The sequence below is a fragment of the Tachysurus vachellii genome, chromosome 26 (genome assembly GCF_030014155.1).
Source record: "Tachysurus vachellii isolate PV-2020 chromosome 26, HZAU_Pvac_v1, whole genome shotgun sequence".
NCBI classification, from domain to species: Eukaryota; Metazoa; Chordata; class Actinopteri; order Siluriformes; family Bagridae; genus Tachysurus; species Tachysurus vachellii.
In genome coordinates this window covers 11,541,603-11,559,690 of record NC_083485.1, presented here as the reverse complement: position 1 = coordinate 11,559,690, position 18,088 = coordinate 11,541,603, and the positions used below count along the sequence as shown (strand labels likewise).

At 39.2% G+C, this 18,088-nt stretch overlaps 2 protein-coding genes across 6 annotated transcripts; both read right to left on the bottom strand.

The window, feature by feature from the left end:
• Window positions 1-27: 27 nt before the first annotated feature.
• On the bottom strand, window positions 28-14,933 carry LOC132841315 (matrix remodeling-associated protein 8-like). 4 transcript variants are annotated; one of them, XM_060863611.1, is made up of 7 exons: window positions 14,532-14,933; window positions 13,936-14,304; window positions 2,590-2,685; window positions 2,199-2,234; window positions 2,018-2,056; window positions 328-402; window positions 28-228 (listed from the first exon to the last, which is right to left on the bottom strand). In XM_060863611.1, exons 1-7 carry the CDS (start codon window positions 14,602-14,604, stop codon window positions 164-166), a joined length of 753 nt encoding a protein of 250 aa, XP_060719594.1. In that variant the 5' UTR covers window positions 14,605-14,933; the 3' UTR covers window positions 28-163. The 4 variants fall into 4 exon arrangements, with proteins under 4 accessions (XP_060719594.1, XP_060719595.1, XP_060719597.1 ...); XM_060863612.1 differs by lacking the exons at window positions 13,936-14,304; window positions 14,532-14,933 and adding exons at window positions 2,813-3,187; window positions 3,397-3,560; XM_060863614.1 differs by lacking the exons at window positions 28-228; window positions 328-402; window positions 2,018-2,056; window positions 2,199-2,234; window positions 2,590-2,685 and adding exons at window positions 12,575-12,686; window positions 12,815-12,880; window positions 13,028-13,057; window positions 13,157-13,261 and having other exon boundaries at window positions 14,532-14,923.
• A 575-nt stretch (window positions 14,934-15,508) lies between these two features.
• Window positions 15,509-17,457, bottom strand: LOC132841317 (uncharacterized). Of its 2 annotated transcripts, none has more exons than XM_060863616.1 (5): window positions 17,332-17,457; window positions 16,857-17,231; window positions 16,606-16,707; window positions 16,459-16,520; window positions 15,509-15,889 (listed from the first exon to the last, which is right to left on the bottom strand). In XM_060863616.1, exons 1-5 carry the CDS (start codon window positions 17,381-17,383, stop codon window positions 15,797-15,799), a joined length of 684 nt encoding a protein of 227 aa, XP_060719599.1. In that variant the 5' UTR covers window positions 17,384-17,457; the 3' UTR covers window positions 15,509-15,796. The 2 variants fall into 2 exon arrangements, with proteins under 2 accessions (XP_060719599.1, XP_060719601.1); XM_060863618.1 differs by having other exon boundaries at window positions 16,463-16,520.
• Window positions 17,458-18,088: the final 631 nt, after the last annotated feature.

The window sequence follows — 18,088 nt, the reverse complement described above, 5'->3', positions numbered from 1 at the left end:
TATTCATCTTTAAAGTAATCACTGTTAAGTCTAATGTCAGTTTTCTAACATGTGAGTGAAATTATTAAAGATTAAACAATGCATTTCATCACAATGTCTTCACAACTGATTTACTAATAAAAATCTTCACTTTTTTTTTCCACCCTTTGAAGTACGGCTTCCTTTAGGGTTTATTAAGCTTTTTTCCTTTCTGGACAGTAGCATAAACTGGAGTATCAGATGAAATCCCTTAAAAAGAAACATTAAAAGATAATGATCATTAGATCAGAGTCTTAATAGTGTACCTTGACTACTTACACTGATTCTTTAGATATTAAAGACTCCTACCTTCCTCTTCTCTCAGACAGTTATTCGTCTCTTGTCGAGAGGAAGTGTCATATATCGGATTCTCAATTACTTGATCTATTTAGAGAAAAATATATCAAGAGAAATATGTGATTTCTTTTTGCCTTTTTTTTTACAGATACTTAACCCTAGCAAGCCTGTAATTTAGTGTAACTTTTAGTGCTTGTTGCAATTCCCATTTTAGCCACTAGGTGCAATAAGAACCTAGTGGTGCTTAAATCTGTTAAAACATTGATCAAATAACTAAACTATCAAGTTTCTAAAACTTTATTTCAACAGGATTAACTAAATTGTGATTAAGCCTCTGGATTGTTTGATCACAGGGTTAGGGTTTAAGCCCCAGCTCTGCTAATCTGCCACTGTCAGGCCCCAAAGAAAGGCTCTTAACCCTCTCTGCTCCAGGGGTCCTGTATCATGGTTGACCCTGCACCCTGACCCCCACTTCCTTAGCTGGGATATGCGTAGTATATAATGTACAATATATGTAACAGAAAGGCTTCTTCCTAAACTTAGTATTTGACCATACGTTAGGCAGAACCTTATAAAGATTATTCATTATTACACGGTTGATATCCAGTCCTAAAGTTGAGCCACTACTGACTTTACCTGAGCTTTTAAAGTAACAATCCTAGCAATGTAGGATTAGTAAACATGAGTGGGCGAGGTTCATAAGAACTTCTTCTTAGTCTACTTCCACCACAGCGAATCATCAGTTTCCACCTCTCTATCCTCTGCATCCTCTACACTCACACCAGTTACCTTCATGTCCTCATTTAACACATCCATATATCTCCTCTTTGTCCTTCCTCTTGACCTCTTACCTGGCAGCTCCATCTCCAACACCCTTCTACCAATATAACCATCTCCCTCCTCTGTAGATGTCCAAACCATCTCAAGCTAGCATCTCTGACCTTGTCCCCAAAACAGACAACCTGAGCTGTCCCTCTGATGTGCTCGTTCCTAATCCTGTCCATCCTCGTCACTCCTAAAGAGAACCTCAACACCCTCATCTCTGCTACCTCCATCTCTGCCTCATGTCTTTTCCTCACTGCTACAGTCTCTAACCCATACAGCAGAGCTGAGAACCTCAACACCCTCATCTCTGCTACCTCCATCTCTGCCTCATGTCTTTTCCTCACTGCTACAGTCTCTAACCCATACAGCAGAGCTGAGAACCTCAACACCCTCATCTCTGCTACCTCCATCTCTGCCTCATGACTTTTCATCACTGCTACAGTCTCTAACCCATACAGCAGAGCAGAGAACCTCAACGTCCTCATCTCTGCTACCTCCATTTCTGCCTCGTGTCTTTTCCTCACTGCTACAGTCTCTAACTACTATCTTCTACACCTTTCCTTTCATTCTTGCTGACGCTCTTCTGTCACACAACACTTCTGACACTTTTCTCCACCCACTCCAACCCGCCTGCACTCGCCTCTTCACCTCTTTTCCACACGAGGTTCATGTTTCAGATTTATAGAGTAGAAATGCCTTAAAATGGAAGGACTAATTCTATTAGAAAAGCCAATGGGTAAGCTCTGGATCTAATGCACATATATTCTTTTGATTTATTAGACATTTATTATTAAAAGTGTACATCTGAGTCACTGCCTTAGCAAACACTGCTTTACTGTTCGATCAGATCAAAGTTCATATGAAACCACACACTTACCGTTTCTGTCTGGCTCTGCCACTGGGCCCTCGACGCTTCCTGCAGAGACAAAAATAAATGACAACATTACTGTGTGTGTTAAAGACTCAGCTGAGTTCACAACAATCGCATAAGTCCGCTGATATATATTATTTAGAAATATACATCGTTTATATAATGTATCACTCACACATCCACTTACCGTAGTCTGTTTCGGTAATAATGATATTTCTTCGTCCTGCAATGTAAAATTAAAACACATGCGAGAGAGAGAGAGAAAAAAAAGGTTTCGATTCAGAGCCTGGACACTGAGACTCACACAGCACACTGGAGCACATGTACTATTTCAGCACAGAAGCTCAGAGAGAATGTCTGTCGGATGCAGGTTTTTACTTTCGTTGTGCAAAACCACAAGCTTTTTTGTTTTAAACATAACATTTATCACTCAGCAAAAAATCAGTGTGTTTTTTGTTCTTTTTTCAGTAAAAATCTAAATGCCTGAACAAGCAGCAAAAAAAAAAAAAAAAAAAAAAAGAAAACTAGATGATTAAAAGAACCAAAGACAAGTTGTGCTTGTAATAAGTCAGACTTACGGTTTGCATTTAAATAGGTTGTGAGTACAGCAAGCAGCACAAGTCCTCCTGTTAACGCTCCTACTATGATCCATATTGACTGATGTGTGTATTGGTCTAGAATATAGATTAGAAGACACTGGGTATTTAACCAAACATTGCCATTGGACATTTTAATTTAATTGATAGATTGGTTTTAATGTCTATTCCATAAAGATGTGTAGAAGTATGTGAGATACTTTACCTTGACTCAGTTGTATCTCCTGATACCCAATACTGCAGTTGGTCCCATGATGAAGCTCACAGCTGTAGAGACCCAGATCATACGACTGCACTTTCTTAAGTAAGATGGAGAAGTTTCCTGACGCAGAGAGCTTAGGAAAATGCATAACACGTCCATTTCTATTATTCCAGAACCTCTCTACTCCATGCTGACTGATCTCCAGTAAACCGTGTGTTGTTGTGTTTATCTGTTTCCACACTACTGCTACATCTGCAGTCTTATTTGATCCGAGGAGAACCGGATCGAAGTTACACGGCAGCAGGACATCAGACTGGAGCTCAGCAGAAACGTTACTCCTTTTTAAAAATTCTCTTTTGCACAATAGCTCACCTGTAACTACAGAGTAAAGTGTTAGGATTTAAATTCATATTTATACAAATACAATACAATGAACTTTTACTCAATCTGAGCTACACTACAAAACCCCATTTACTGCTTTCATATTTCTATCCGATCAAGTGCCGAATATAACCTTGAGCCAGTAAAATCCCATAATCAAATATCCTTCTGTTCATCATGAAACAGATCGTGTCAAAGAAACTTACCAAAGAAAGTTGGCAAAATTAGAATAGTCCACACAGCTGGGAAGACGAACCACTTCGATTTCATTCTGCATCTGTTACTTCCACATTAACACAAATGCTATGTGATGCGCTTCATTGGCTCTCACTTCCTGAAATTATCATAGGCAGCTATGACATCAAATTTTAGCATTACCCATAATTCTACACTCAAGAGAATCATAATGTAAAATTAATACATCTTGAATTGATAATAGATTTCAGTTTGACAATCACAAATGATTTTAACACCAGTCTTTCATTAGGTGTGGATCTGTTTCACAAATTAAGCAACACAAACTCATTTTTGTTTTAAATTTTTGCATTAGTGATTTTTATTTTTAAATACTGGCACAAAATGTTTAATGTGAATTTTTTTTTCTGTTTCTCTACATTTTGTGGAGGCAGCTGAACTAAAGAAAAACATAAACATGATTGAAGACTGCACAAACAGTCACACATTACTTGATCGCACCTTTTGCATAAAGTGGGTTTATACCACAAACGCATTGCGTTCCATCCCTGCAATGGAAACACTTGCATTTGACTTCATACAATGTGGCTTTGTTGGGTTTTTTTTTTTTTTTTTTTTACAGGTACCTATTATTATCCTTCATTATTTGTCTCTTGTACTGCATTAAAAAAATTAAAAATATTATACAAAGATTAATATTAGACTTGTATTTAAATGTGTTTGTATTTATCACCAATGAGCAAGTCTGAGGTGATTCAGGCGACTGTGCTGAGGAAAGACTCACTTAGATGGAAGACAAAACCTTGAGAGGAACCAGACTCAAAGGGGAACCTCATCCTCATTTGGGTGACACTGGAGGGTGTGATTATGAATAATGCCCTTTCTACAGTCAGATACAGTCTGACTATTGTGTATTGATTAGGATTAGGAGTTTGTTGTCATTAAAGACAGGTAACTACTATCTCCTCTTTGACTGCCTGAAATCCTCATGAAGTGGAATCCAACCGGAGCTGGTACATCTCTAGCACTAGAATTACTAAGGCTGCGCAAATTTGCGTAAAATCCCTGGACCTCACACCTCCTAGGACCCCTACTCCATTGTTCTCCTGCTTTTGTTGTGCAAACACCCCCATTACCTCTGAGGCCTGGCACATTTGCATTTGTTCACTCAGAGTAGCTCAGATCCAAGGCAGGCCAAACCTCTGTGTCTGACATGGAAACCTTCAGAAAGGCCTGCCGTATCTATACAAAATAGTCTGTTTTATTTATAAAAAATTGTGTGCTAAGGTTTGTCATTGCCATAGTACATATGATATTTATATAACCCTTGTGCAGAACTGGGGTCTATTTGACTCATCTGGAAGTTTAATGTGTCATAACTTGGGTTTCCTTCCATATATTTGCCTGAAATTTACCAGGATTGTTCCAAATTATGAACTTTGCAAGTAAAATTCATTCATTCATTCATTCATTTTCTACCGCTTATCCGAACTACCTCGGGTCACGGGGAGCCTGTGCCTATCTCAGGCGTCATCGGGCATCAAGGCAGGATACACCCTGGACGGAGTGCCAACCCATCGCAGGGCACACACACACACACACTCTCATTCACTCACACACTCACACACTACGGACAATTTTCCAGAGATGCCAATCAACCTACCATGCATGTCTTTGGACCGGGGAGGAAACCGGAGTACCCGGAGGAAACCCTCGAGGCACGGGGAGAACATGCAAACTCCACACACACAAGGCGGAGGCGGGAATAGAACCCCCAACCCTGGAGGTGTGAGGCGAACATGCTAACCACTAAGCCACAGTGCCCCCCACAAGTAAAATTAATTTTGTCTATTTTTGTTGAACTATGTGTTCGTAAAAAAAAATACTTTCCTCCTCAAGTCCTCCTGAGTCAATTTGACCCGGCCACATTTAGTGGGGCAATAGGTCACTCTTTTGCCTTTTTCAGCGCAATGAACATACAAACAAACACAAAAATGCACATATAAAATGTCCACTAACACACGCACCCAAAACACACACTCACACACCACACACACATATGCGCACACACACACATTCACAATATATGGATGCAAAAGTCTGGTTTATTTTAAAGTGTTTCAAACTTTACAGCGTTTGCAGACCCAGTGTCCATCGTCCCTGCATTTGGCACAGGTGAATTTCTGACATGTTGCACAGGTAAACCTGCTGCGATTCCTGTTGCAGCTCTCTTGCACCTGGAACTGCATTGTCTGTGCAGTCCCTGGCACAGCAGCCGCAGCAGCTTCAGCAGCCTGCCTTTGTGCCAATATTTCCTGCTGCATGATTCGGCAACGAAGTTCCTTAGCTAGAAGACTCAGAAATAATCTTCTTTTGCCTGTCCACCCAGTACATGCCTTTTACAAAATGTAGGCATTCACCACTGCCAGGTCCAGCATATTGTAAAAAAACGTTACTGGCCACCTGTGTGTTGCTGCTCTTACGGAATACATCCGTGCCATTTGGTCCAACACGTCTACACCACACTGTAAAAGCAGAGAGAGAGAGAGAGTCATGAATATATGTGCTTTTTTCTATAGGCCTGTATATGTATAGTACACATCAGAAAACATTGTAGCACTGGTGTAAAATTATACACACATTCACATACCTTCGTGTGGTTATAGTCTGTTATCGTGTTGGGTTTCCTCTTTCTGCCGTCTCCGATTGTCACGTCTTACTGCATGGAACTTAGAACACACACAGTCTTGTTTTTTTTAGGTGCATAAATTGTCAAGGAGACACTGCAACCCCAAATTTGATCCCAAATTTGTCTGGCTTGGTTGCAATATACTGTGTGAATGAACAACGAACCTTGGTAGGGAACAGCTGTTCATCTATGGTCATATGTTCTCCTGGAGTGAAATTCTCAGCACAGTTCTTGTTGAAGCGTGTTCAGATGTCGGAGACCGCAGCAAATTTGTGTGTTAGAAGGTGTTGTATAATTGAAATGAATCTATCTCGGGGCGTTGTCTCTTTGAAAGCAAATATGATTTGAATATGAAAACACAACGTGTGTGTGTATGTGTGTGTGCATGTGTGTGTGTGTCTGTGTGTAGCATCATTTTGGTAGATCATATCAAAGGCATATCAAAAGTGTGAAATATTTACAAATGTGTAGCTTTTTTTTTTCTGGAGGCCTAATGAAATGCAATTCCCAATTTGTGTGTGTGTGTGCGTGCGTGCACGTGTGTGTGTGAAATGTTTACAAATGTATAGCTTTTGTACTGTCTGGAGGTCAACTGAAATGCAATGCCCAATGCTTTGAACAGTGTTTGACTGCGTGTGTGTGTGTGTGTGTGTAGCATCATTTCCGTAGATCATATTTTGCCCTCTGCTAGGCAAAGGCATATCAAAAGTGTGAAATATTTACAAATGTGTGGCCTTTTTTTTTTTTTCTGGAGGCCTAATGAAATGCAATGCCCAATTTGTGTGTGTGTGTGTGTGTGTGTGTGTGTGTGTGTGTGTGTGTGTGCGTGTGTGTGTGTGTGTGGTGTGTGAGTGTGTGTTTTGGGTGCGTGTGTTAGTGGACATTTTAATGGACATTTTATTATTTTAAAACATTGTGTTTTTTGGACATTTGAATGAGAGTGTGTGTGTGTGTGTGTGCCCTGCGATGGGTTGGCACTCCGTCCAGGGTGTATCCTGCCTTGATGCCCGATGACGCCTGAGATAGGCACAGGCTCCCCGTGACCCGAGGTAGTTCGGATAAGCAGTAGAAAATGAATGAATGAATGAATGAATTTTACTTGCAAAGTTCATAATTTGGAACAATCCTGGTAAATTTCAGGCAAATATATGGAAGGAAACCCAAGTTATGACACATTAAACTTTCCAGATGAGTCAAATAGACCCCAGTTCTGCACAAGGGTTATATAAAGATCATATGTACTATGGCAATGACAAACCTTAGCACACAATTTTTTATAAATAAAACAGACTATTTTGTATAGATACGGCAGGCCTTTCTGAAGGTTTCCATGTCAGACACAGAGGTTTGGCCTGCCTTGGATCTGAGCTACTCTGAGTGAACAAATGCAAATGAGCCAGGCCTCACAGGTGATGGGTGTGTTTGCACAACAAAAGCAGGGCTGAACTGTGAAAATCTCAACAGGGGGGAATCACACCTCGGGACCCGCACCAGAGAATAAAAAAGTCAGTAAATCTAGTACTAGATACTTCAGGACAATCACAGGGTCTGTCTCTTCTCACTGAAAGTCCGTAATCTTCATGACACGAAACTGGAAGCTGGTACAATCTCTGGACACCATACAGCCAAAACTTTCTTCTCCAGATGGTTGCCACAAAATTGGAAGAACACAATGGTTATGTTATGATTATAATGCATTAACATTTTCCTTCACTGGAAGTAAAGGACCACAAACATGTTTCTTCATAACAATGCCTCTGTACACAAATCAAAATCCAAATATACAATGTCAAAGGCTGATGTGGAAGAACTTCAGCTCGAGCCCTGACCTCAAAACCCACTGAAAAATTTTTTGGAAAAAATTGGAATGCTGACTGCACCCCAGATCTTGTCACTCGCTATCATTGTTTGATCTCTAATGCTCTTGTAACTGAATAAGAAATTCCCACAGCTATACACCAACATTTAGTGTTAAACCAAGCATGTTCTAATGATCAACAATTTCAGATGTAGGTTGAAACTCAGCCATTAGCTGTGTAAGAGGCTTCACACTGGGTGAGGAGCTAAACTCTGCTACTAAAGTTAGATCATAGAAGACAATTTCATGTCACAGGCAGTGTTGTATAAAGTACTAGAAAGCAATACTTGAGTAAAAGTACAAGTATCATACTAGAAAAAGACTTTGGTAGTAGTGAAAGTCACCTTTTAGAATATTACTCAAGTAAAAGTCTTAAAGTATCTGATATTCACTGTACTTAAGTATCAAAAGTCATTTTCTGATATTTAATGTACTTAAGTATTTGAAGTAAAAGTAAAAAGTAAAATTTCAGTGATTTTCGGTAGGTATAAGAGACACTTCATCCGGTAGGAAGAATCTTTCATTCCAATGTACAGAAACATTTCTTGCAAATACGGCCACGTGTGTATAACGTTATCTTTTTCACTCTGTTCACCACTATCGTCGGGGTGGTCGTCTACGACAGAGGTGGCTAAACCGCGGCTCTTTGCCCGGTTTCATGCGGTTCTTACGTTCGTATCGAAGTTTGAGTGTTTTTTTATTTTGTGTGTTCGCTTCGCTTGAGTTCAATACGGTATTTTCGTCAAACACGCATGTGAGTGGGATGAAACTACCTCAAAGTTTCCTAGTAGGAGCAAGATCATTTGAGTAAACAATTTGTGTCAAGTTCGCTCTCAAAATGGCAGGGAAAAAAGGTGATGATCATGTGTGTCATGTGGCTCTTTGTGGTAACACAGTAAAAAATGTGGCTCTGTTGTGGCTCAGATTCAGTTGTGCTTCCGCCTCCTTTTGGCAACATTACGCTGAAATAGAGCGTGTGGAGCTGCGTAATGCAATCTAGGAGCTGTGATTCGCCAAACCTCCCTTATTGCAGTCGCAATTTTATCATTTTTTTTATTTTGTTTTTTTTTAATATTTTATTTTGTAGTAACGAGTAACGAAGATGCTTGGTGGAAATATAGCGGAGTAAAAGTATACATTTTATCTAGAAAATGTAGTGGAGTAAAAGTGAAAGTTGACATAAATTTAAATAGCGAAGTAAAGTACAGATACGTGAAATTTCTACTTAAGTACGGTAACGAAGTATTTGTACTCCGTTACATTACAACACTGGTCACAGGTCATACACCATGGCAAGACTGAGCACAGCAACAAGACACAAAGTAGTCTACTGAATCAGCAAGGTCTCTCGCAGGCAAAGATTTCAAAGCAGACTTTTAAGATATGTTGTTCAAGCTATTTTGAAGACGCACATTGAATCAGGCAGTGATGGAGACCGTAGATACTGTGGTCAGCCAAGGAATCGTAATGCAGCAGATAAACAGCGAAATATAGTTGAACTGACAATAAAAAGCTTCTTCACTTGACTTGACTTGAAGGCCACTTCATGCTCAGAAGATATCCAACACTGCCATCAGCAAACAACCGGAAGAAAACGGTAGGACCCATGTACTGTCTGGAGAAGTCTGGCCAGAAGTGGTTTTAAAGGAACAATTGCGACCACAAAGCCACACCTTTAGATGTGGCACCAAGGCTCAGTGACTCAAATATGCATAAGAACTGATATGCAGCAGGTGATTCGGACGGTTGAGTCACAATTTTATGAATATTTGGCTATAGAAGAAGGCAGGTTGTTCACTGAAGGGCTGCAGAGAGGAACAATAATAAGCATCTGCCGGTAACAGTTAGGCATTGGTGAAGGTTCCTTGGAGAACCTGCAAGTCTGTGGTTGTATTTCTGCAAATGAAGTTTGGTCGGGATTAATGTTGTCCTGAATGCTGTGAAATACAGACAGATATTTATCCATCATTCAGTACTATCAGGGAGGTGTCTGATTGGCCCCAGATTTATTCTGTAGCACGACATCAACCATACAGCCAATGTCATTAAGTACTATCTTCAGCATAGAGAATAAAAAAAAAGTCCTGGAAGTGATGTTTGTGCCCCACAGACCCCAGATCTCAACATCATTGACCCTCACTGGGATTACATCCACAGATCTGTGGTTAGACCTCCAAAATGTTTGGAACAGCTGACCTGCCGAGTTCCTTCGCAAACTGTGTGTAAGTGTCCATAGAAGAATTGATGCTGCTTTGAATGCAAAGACTCATCACACCAAATATTAAGCATTGATTTGATTTGGATTTCTCTTCTGTTCATTTCTTAATTGATGAAAATAAACTATTAACACTTCTATTTTTGAAAGCATACGTTTAGAGCATTTTTACACATGGCCAAAACCTTTGCACACTACTGTATGTACTGTAACATCCTGGCCCTAACATTCATGTGGATGTTACTTTGACACATACCATTAACACAATCGTTATAAACATAATAGCAAACCAAGTACATCCCTTCATGGCAAAAGAATTCCCTAATGGCAGTGGGCTCATTCAGGAGGATAATGTGTAATGCCACACTGCAAAAAATTGTTCAGGAATGGTTTGAGAAACCAAATCAAGTTGACTCAGCCTCCAGATTTACTAGATCTAAATCTGATTGAGCATCTGTGGGACGCGCCAGACAACAAGTCTGATCCACAGGGCTCTCAATTGTCACGCATTGAGAGTGACAGTCACTCATTTCGGTCTTTTGTCACGCTCTCCCGCCATACATTGTATTTGTCACACAGAAAAACGTACTATTTATCATATATTTAATAAGCCGCAGCACGCAAAATGTATCAGTCCTCACCGCTGTCTCTATGGAACCAGGCAGGAATCAAGCGTGTGTCCCCTGGAGTTCTTAGTCGAGCCTGACACTTATCAGCCAATCAAAAAAAGAGGCTACACAATAGCCAATCAGAAAATAGCACTATTGTATCTGGGTAAGATTTAACGCAACAACCAATGAAAAAAAAGCAGATCCTGGAATTGTTCAGCATCATCCTTGTTCACCCACAGAGAAAACCACTGGAGCTGCGAGCATCACTTTGAGCACAGAGTAAGTCGTGATCTCCTGTTGTAATGTTACAACAAATTCACAACTTGTTTGACACAAACAATGACATTTTGACTGCTGTTAGAGAAAGTTTCCCAGATAATCAGCATCAGTTTTTCATGAATGTCTGTAACTTAGAAAACAGTTTTACAGCCTGTTCACTGACAACACCTGCTCAGAACAAGTAGTCTAGGCCAGTGGTTCTCAAACTGGGGGCCCTGAGATGGTGCCAGGGGCCCCCGGCTTTATGACATTTTATAAAATAATGAATTTATCATAAATTAAATCTCAGAAAAATAAGGCTACTCACCACCAGCACTACATTGTATAATTTAATATGTTTTGTTTTTAATTCAAATATTAATTTTTGGAATGTTTAATACCATACATTTGGGGGGAGGGGGGTTTGCTATATGTCTATTTGCCAGAAATATTTTGCCTGTCTTCAAAACTTGAGAGCCCTGGATCCATGGAGGCTGTACCTCACAACTTAAAAGATATGCTGCTAACATCTTCATCACACCTTCAGAGCGACACAAGATTGAACGACACAGTATTTGGCAGGCGGGTTTAACGCTATGGCCGAACATTGTGTGTGTCTAAGAAATTGTTAAAGTAAATAATTAATATGACCGCACATGCAGGATTTTAACTTTAATTTTACATCCAAAGTAGGAACAGTGTAGAAATTACAACACTTTTGAGTGAATTTCAGGGAGAAAAAGTTTTTAGTTAAGCAAACTGGAATAATAATAATAATAATAATAATAATAATAATAATAATAATAATAATAATAATAATAATAATTGTTTTTTAACACTTAGCTGCAAATCCACTTTAGCTAAAGACTATTTGAAGAACACATTAGGAATTTCCAGCGCATTTGAAATCACCCATTTTCTGTTAACTTCGCTCTTTTTTTTTTATTTATTTATAGCCATGAATAAATATCATTGTGTAAATTTATTTCCAGCTTTAGTCAAAGAGAGAGAAAAAAAACACTCTTTGAGTTAGCTAACATTGTTAGCAATCTGCTGCCTCCACCAGGTGAAAGGAAAACTTGCAACATCTCTTGGCAGGCAGACTTCAGAAATTACTTCACCAGCTTAAAAATGATTATTTATTTATATTAACGGTTAAATAATAATTGCCTATTTAATCTAAATAGTGCAGATAAGATATGCAGTCAACAAGGACATGCTAAGATATATGCTAATATATGCTAATTGCTGCAAAATCGTTGCTAATTGCACATTTAGTTATTATTATTACTAAATATTATTATTATTATTATTATTATTATTATTACTACCTAAGGACTTCAATAGGATATACATTTATTTGTAAATGTTAAAGAAAAATATTCCCAAACCCAGAAATTTATCTTCAGTGGTTCACCTCATTTTCAGTAGAACCATTCTTTTTAGAGCCACGTCGTATTTATTGTAACTTAACAGAAATCCACACAATTAGTTTTTTTTAAATACATTCCTAATTTATTCCACAAGAACACATTATTGTTAAACATTTTAACACTGAAGTAATTATCAAGTTGTGTATCAGCCCCTGAATTTCTCCCTCTACTGATGATATCAGCTGCTGTCACCGCTGTTTCAAACAGTCTCATAGATTGGGTTTTCTTGCACATCAGCTGCTCAATTCATGGAAAAAAAAAAAGTTTATTTATTTATTTAGATGAATTACATGGTACAGGTGTTTAAAATGAATCTGATGTTTGTTTATGAATAAGCAGAGAACGTCTGGAGTGGAGGTATTTACCGTCACTGCCATGGCTGGGCTGTGCTGTCTTATGGTAGCTTACATAGATTGGGTTAGACCAATTGTCTAGAGACAGACAGAAAACGTCTATTTTATTTATTAGAACTAATGATGAGCGATGAATTCATTTTGAGCTTCAGATAAACTGCAGTCCTCGATACAGGAAACAGCTACAGAGAAACAAGAATTCACACCTCTGATGTGAACACTTACCATGGTTCTCAGGGTGTGGCTGGGGCTTTCCTGCAAAATCAAGTGTTAATCTTTAGCTAAATGTGTTGTAGGTGCTGTCAATTGTCATGTTAAAGATGAACTAATATAGTGTATATACACAAGACTCACGTTTTGTGATTACGTAGCAGACAGATATGATGATTATACACAGAACTACAGCTCCTGTTGTTGCTGCGGTGATGATATTTGCCTGATGGAAAGCAGAAGCGAGATCTGCAAATAAAGATTACGAAGTGAGTCAAGACAACATTCCTGTCATAGAAGTCCTGGTGTAACATTTTACTGTAGAAACAACAAAGGGCAGATTAATGTGAACCTGAAGACATGATGGCCTAGTGGTTAACACCTTTGGGATTAAGGGTTTCATCACCCGGTCCAAAGGCATGGGTTGTATGCTGATAAGTATATCTGAATATATATACGGTAGCATGTGAACAGAGGTGTGAGTGACTGTTTCCTGTGATGGGTTTGTAACCTGTCCACAGTTGCCCCTGCCTTGTTCTCAGAATCTACTGGGAGAGAATCCAGGTCCCTGCGACTCTGTGTCAGAGAAGCGGTATAGGAAATATACATAGTGATGGATATTAATATTAACCTGTGATTTGCTTTATAGCTCTGATTACAGTCAGTGTGACTCGTCAACCCTTACTGACCAATCAGAATGGAGCATAAATGTGGTTTAAATACCTGGTTACTAGTACAGATCACAGCTTTTCCAATGCCAACAATAACATATGTTTAATTGTTTAATTACTAACCCAGCTGTATCTCCTGATACTCAATACTGCAGTTAACCAAACATTGCCATTGGACATTTTCATTTAATTGATCGATTGACTTGAATGTCCATTCCATAAAGATGTGTAGAAGTATGTAAGATACTTTACCTTGACCCAGTTGTATCTCCTGATACCCAATACTGCAGTTGGTCCCATGATGAAGCTCACAGCTGTAGAGACCCAGATCATACGACTGCACTTTCTTAAGAAGGATGGAGAAGTTTCCTGACGCAGAGAGCTTAGGAAAATGCTTAACACGTCCATTTCTATTATTCCAGAACCTCTCTACTCCATGCTGACTGATCTCCAGTAAACCGTGTGTTGTTGTGTTTATCTGTTTCCACACTACTGCTACATCTGCAGTCTTATTTGATCCGAGGAGAACCGGATCGAAGTTACACGGCAGCAGGACATCAGACTGGAGCTCAGCAGAAACGTTACAGCGTTTTAAAAGTTCTCTTTTGCACAATAGCTCACCTATATAAATAAAATTCAAGTCAGACAGCAACAATACATCAGACAGGAGTTAAATATTTAAAGATAAATGTTGTTTAGACACAATGCATACAAATGACAAAACCAATACTAAGGAACAGGTAATTTATTGGGGAAAAAAAAAAACACATTCATGCAGAATCATATGGATTACTTGCTTGTTCCCCTCAGAGCACCATCTGATGCTCCGGTATCAGAGCATCGCTTACCTTTGACAAACATCCAGCAACCATGAAGCATCCACACACTGAAAAATATCGTGTCAAAATGCAACACCATCATACGAACATTAAGCACTACCTCTGGAAATGTGGCATTCAGTGCAGTGCCGACGAGAGAACGAGTGAGAAATGTCACTTCCTGAAAAAGCTACAACCTACCAAACCACTGAGCTGAAGAACCACGACCACAGTCACACAGACAAAAAAAAACGCACTGAACACTGACAACAAAGATATTTTATTTAATAAAGTGCCAATTTAATTCAATTTGTATAGTTTTAACGATGGACTTTGTCTCAAAGCAGCTTTACAGAACATAAATATAGTACAGAAAGTTTACTCTCACTCACACACTCATCTTCTATCGCTTATCCGAACTACCTCTGGTCACGGGGAGCCTGTGCCTATCTCAGGCGTCATCAGGCATCAAGGCAGGATACACCCTGGACGGAGTGCCAACCCATCGCAGGGCACACACACTCTCATTCACTCACGCAATCACACACTATGGACAATTTTCCAGAGATGCCAATCAACCTACCATGCATGTCTTTGGACCGGGGGAGGAAACTGGAGTACACGGAGGAAACCCCCGAGGCACGGGGAGAACATGCAAACTCCACACACACAAGGCGGAGGCAGGAATCGAACCCCCAACACAAACGTGTTTGTGTTTATCCCCATTGAACAAGCCTGAGGTGACTGAGGCGACTATGGTGAGGAAACACTTCCTTAGATGGAAAAGGAAGAAACCTTGAGAGGAACCAGACAAAAGAGAACCTCGTCCTCATTCAAGTGACACTGAGGGGTGTGATTATAATTGTAAGCACTTCATTGAGAGATAAATCTTTAGATTGTTTGAAGACAGCCAGTGTTTGGACATCCACGGGAAAGTTTAATCCACTACTCAGGTGCCAGAACAGAAAAGAGTCTTGACACCTGCTGTCATTGTACCCTGAGAGATGGTGGGACCAGCTGAGCTGTGCTGGAGAAACAGTGGTAATGTGGTGCAGTGTGAGGTAAGGTAATGTGACGTAAGGTGAGGTGAGGTGCGAGGAGTGCTTTCATATCTTTTAGGCCTCTTGTATTGCAGATTTAAATCACACATCAGAAATAAATCAGCAGAATTCCTTTTCCCAATACGGTTTATTGCATGTTTTAGTAAACGTCACATCAGTAATACGCAGTTAAGTCTGAAAGCATTACACAAAAGATCCAACTCATGATTTAGATTTGTATTTGTATCTCTGATCCTACACTGTGTACGTCACAGAAATAAAGCAATTAAATACTTGGACATTTATCATCCCGGCTATGGCTGGTCTGTAGTTTGTAGAGTGTACATCCTGGAGGAACAGAAAAAAAAATACAGTTATTTTATTTATTAATAAAAATCTAGAAAGCTTGAACATTTCCTTGAGCAGTGAAGGACAGAGCTGTATTACTGTATTATGTAAAAGGAGATAGATAAATAAAAAGTATAAACTATATAAAAAAACTATATAAAAAACTGTATAAAATATGAAAATATAAGTGGAGAAATAATGTATATACATATACATAAATATACATATACATAAATGTTTTCCCTTCACAGGTTAACTGTTGTGTTTAATAAGAGATGATAGAGATTTTTAATGATTTTAACACAAGGGATCGCAGTACACTGCTAGACTAAAGAAGGATTAAGAGAGCTAATCAACAGGATGTTGAACAGAATTATGGGTTATGTAGGAAACTGGGGAAAATAGAGTAACGTCACTTAAAAACAAATCTTGTCGATCTAAAGCATCACCTCAGATTATAAAGATAATATGGATAAAGATAAGGAGGAATATATTATAAAGATAAGGTAGATTTGTCTTTTGTCAACTTCCTACACAGCTGTGTGAGAGAACAAACCAACACAATGTACCCACACTTCTGTGAGACAGTTTTCACACCTGCCCTCAGGCTGCGGCTGTGACTGCTGCTTTCCTGCAACACAAAACAATCACAGGTTTTTATCCTCAAAAAAAATTTTCAGTACTTTAGATAATAAAGTATATATGTGAAGACTCACTTTTATTGCTTATTTCACATGAACATATTAGGAATAAACACAGAAGAGCTGCTGCTGCGCCTGCTCCTGCTATTATGTCGATGGATGTTGGAGGCAGGGAAACTAGCATGAAAGGAGGACGTTGTTTAGAAGTGTCACAATGTACTAACATCCAATGTGTTTATATCAGAGTATGAATCTGCCATTGGAAAGTAAATATATTTAAAATATACATTCCTTAAAGATGTGTAGAAGTATGTAAGATACTTTACCTTGACTCAGTTGTATCTCCTGATACCCAATACTGCAGTTGGTCCCATGATGAAGCTCACAGCTGTAGAGACCCAGATCATACGACTGCACTTTCTTAAGAAGGATGGAGAAGTTTCCTGACGCAGAGAGCTTAGGAAAATGCATAACACGTCCATTTCTATTATTCCAGAACCTCTCTACTCCATGCTGACTGATCTCCAGTAAACCGTGTGTTTTTGTGTTTATCTGTTTCCACACTACTGCTACATCTGCAGTATTATTTGATCCGAGGAGAACCGGATCGAAGTTACACGGCAGCAGGACATCAGACTGGAGCTCAGCAGAAACGTTACTGCTTTTTAAAAGTTCTCTTTTGCACAATAGCTCACCTGTAACTACAGAGTAACACACTATAAATCAGAAAAGGTTTACTCAACTTGTATAAGAATTTCCATTTTGAATAGTATAATAAGCCACAAAGACATTTGAACTCACCGTTTCCAAACAACAAACAACAATAAACCGTCCACAGGACGAAACGTGCCATGGTACGATCATGAAGCTGCAGATCATCTAAACCTGACTGACTCAGACCAGTGAGGGTGAGACATCCGCAGATCACTTCCTGAAAAAAGCATCAAACCAACAAACCGTCTTTAAACAGTGCACAAGACCTTTTTAGGAGAGAGGCGGCTCTAGCGGTTAAGGCTCTGGGTTGTTGATTGGTGGATTGGTTTCCAAGCACCAGCATTGCCAAGCTGCCACTGTTGGGCCTTTCAGAAAAAAATAAATAATAATAATAATAATAATAATAATAATAATAACAATAATAATTAATAAGTATTTCAGGAAGAGGTAGGATATACATAGGGCGATTTGTCACTGCTTTAAAACCACTGAGAGGTGACGTGAAAAGCGACAATCACTGACGTCTGTCAAGAGGTTAGATATATTTGGCAACATGAGAAGATCTCAAAGTTGATGTGTTGGAAGCAGTAAAAAACAGTCCTGGTATGCTGTGGTTATCACCTACCAAATGTGCTCCAAGGAAGGACGACCGGTGAAGCGGTGACAGAATTTAAGTTAATTGCGACTATGATAGAAAGTGTCACAACACCATTTACCATCATTTACTTGGGGGCAAGAGGCTGATACACTGCTGGGACCAAGTGTGAACCCCTTCATAGCAACGAAATTCCCTAATGACAGTTGGAACTGGTCAAAGTAACATCTGTATGAATGACAGGAACAT

Excerpts from the sequence above, each read along its gene's own strand:
- LOC132841317 (XM_060863616.1), bottom strand. The coding sequence starts at position 17,383 with ATGGCACGTTTCGTCCTGTGGACGGTTTATTGTTGTTTGTTGTTTGGA. Across the intron at positions 17,232-17,331 it reads TTGTTTGTTGTTTGGAAACG|TTACAGGTGAGCTATTGTGC; the intron begins GTGAGTTCAAAT and ends GTTACTCTGTAG. Across the intron at positions 16,521-16,605 it reads ATGTGAAATAAGCAATAAAA|GAAAGCAGCAGTCACAGCCG; the intron begins GTGAGTCTTCAC and ends TTTGTGTTGCAG.
- LOC132841315 (XM_060863611.1), bottom strand. The coding sequence starts at position 14,604 with ATGATGGTGTTGCATTTTGACACGATATTTTTCAGTGTGTGGATGCTT. Across the intron at positions 2,686-13,935 it reads GGAGATACAACTGGGTCAAG|ACCAATACACACATCAGTCA; the intron begins GTAAAGTATCTT and ends TCTATATTCTAG. Across the intron at positions 2,057-2,198 it reads TATTACCGAAACAGACTACG|GAAGCGTCGAGGGCCCAGTG; the intron begins GTAAGTGGATGT and ends TTGTCTCTGCAG.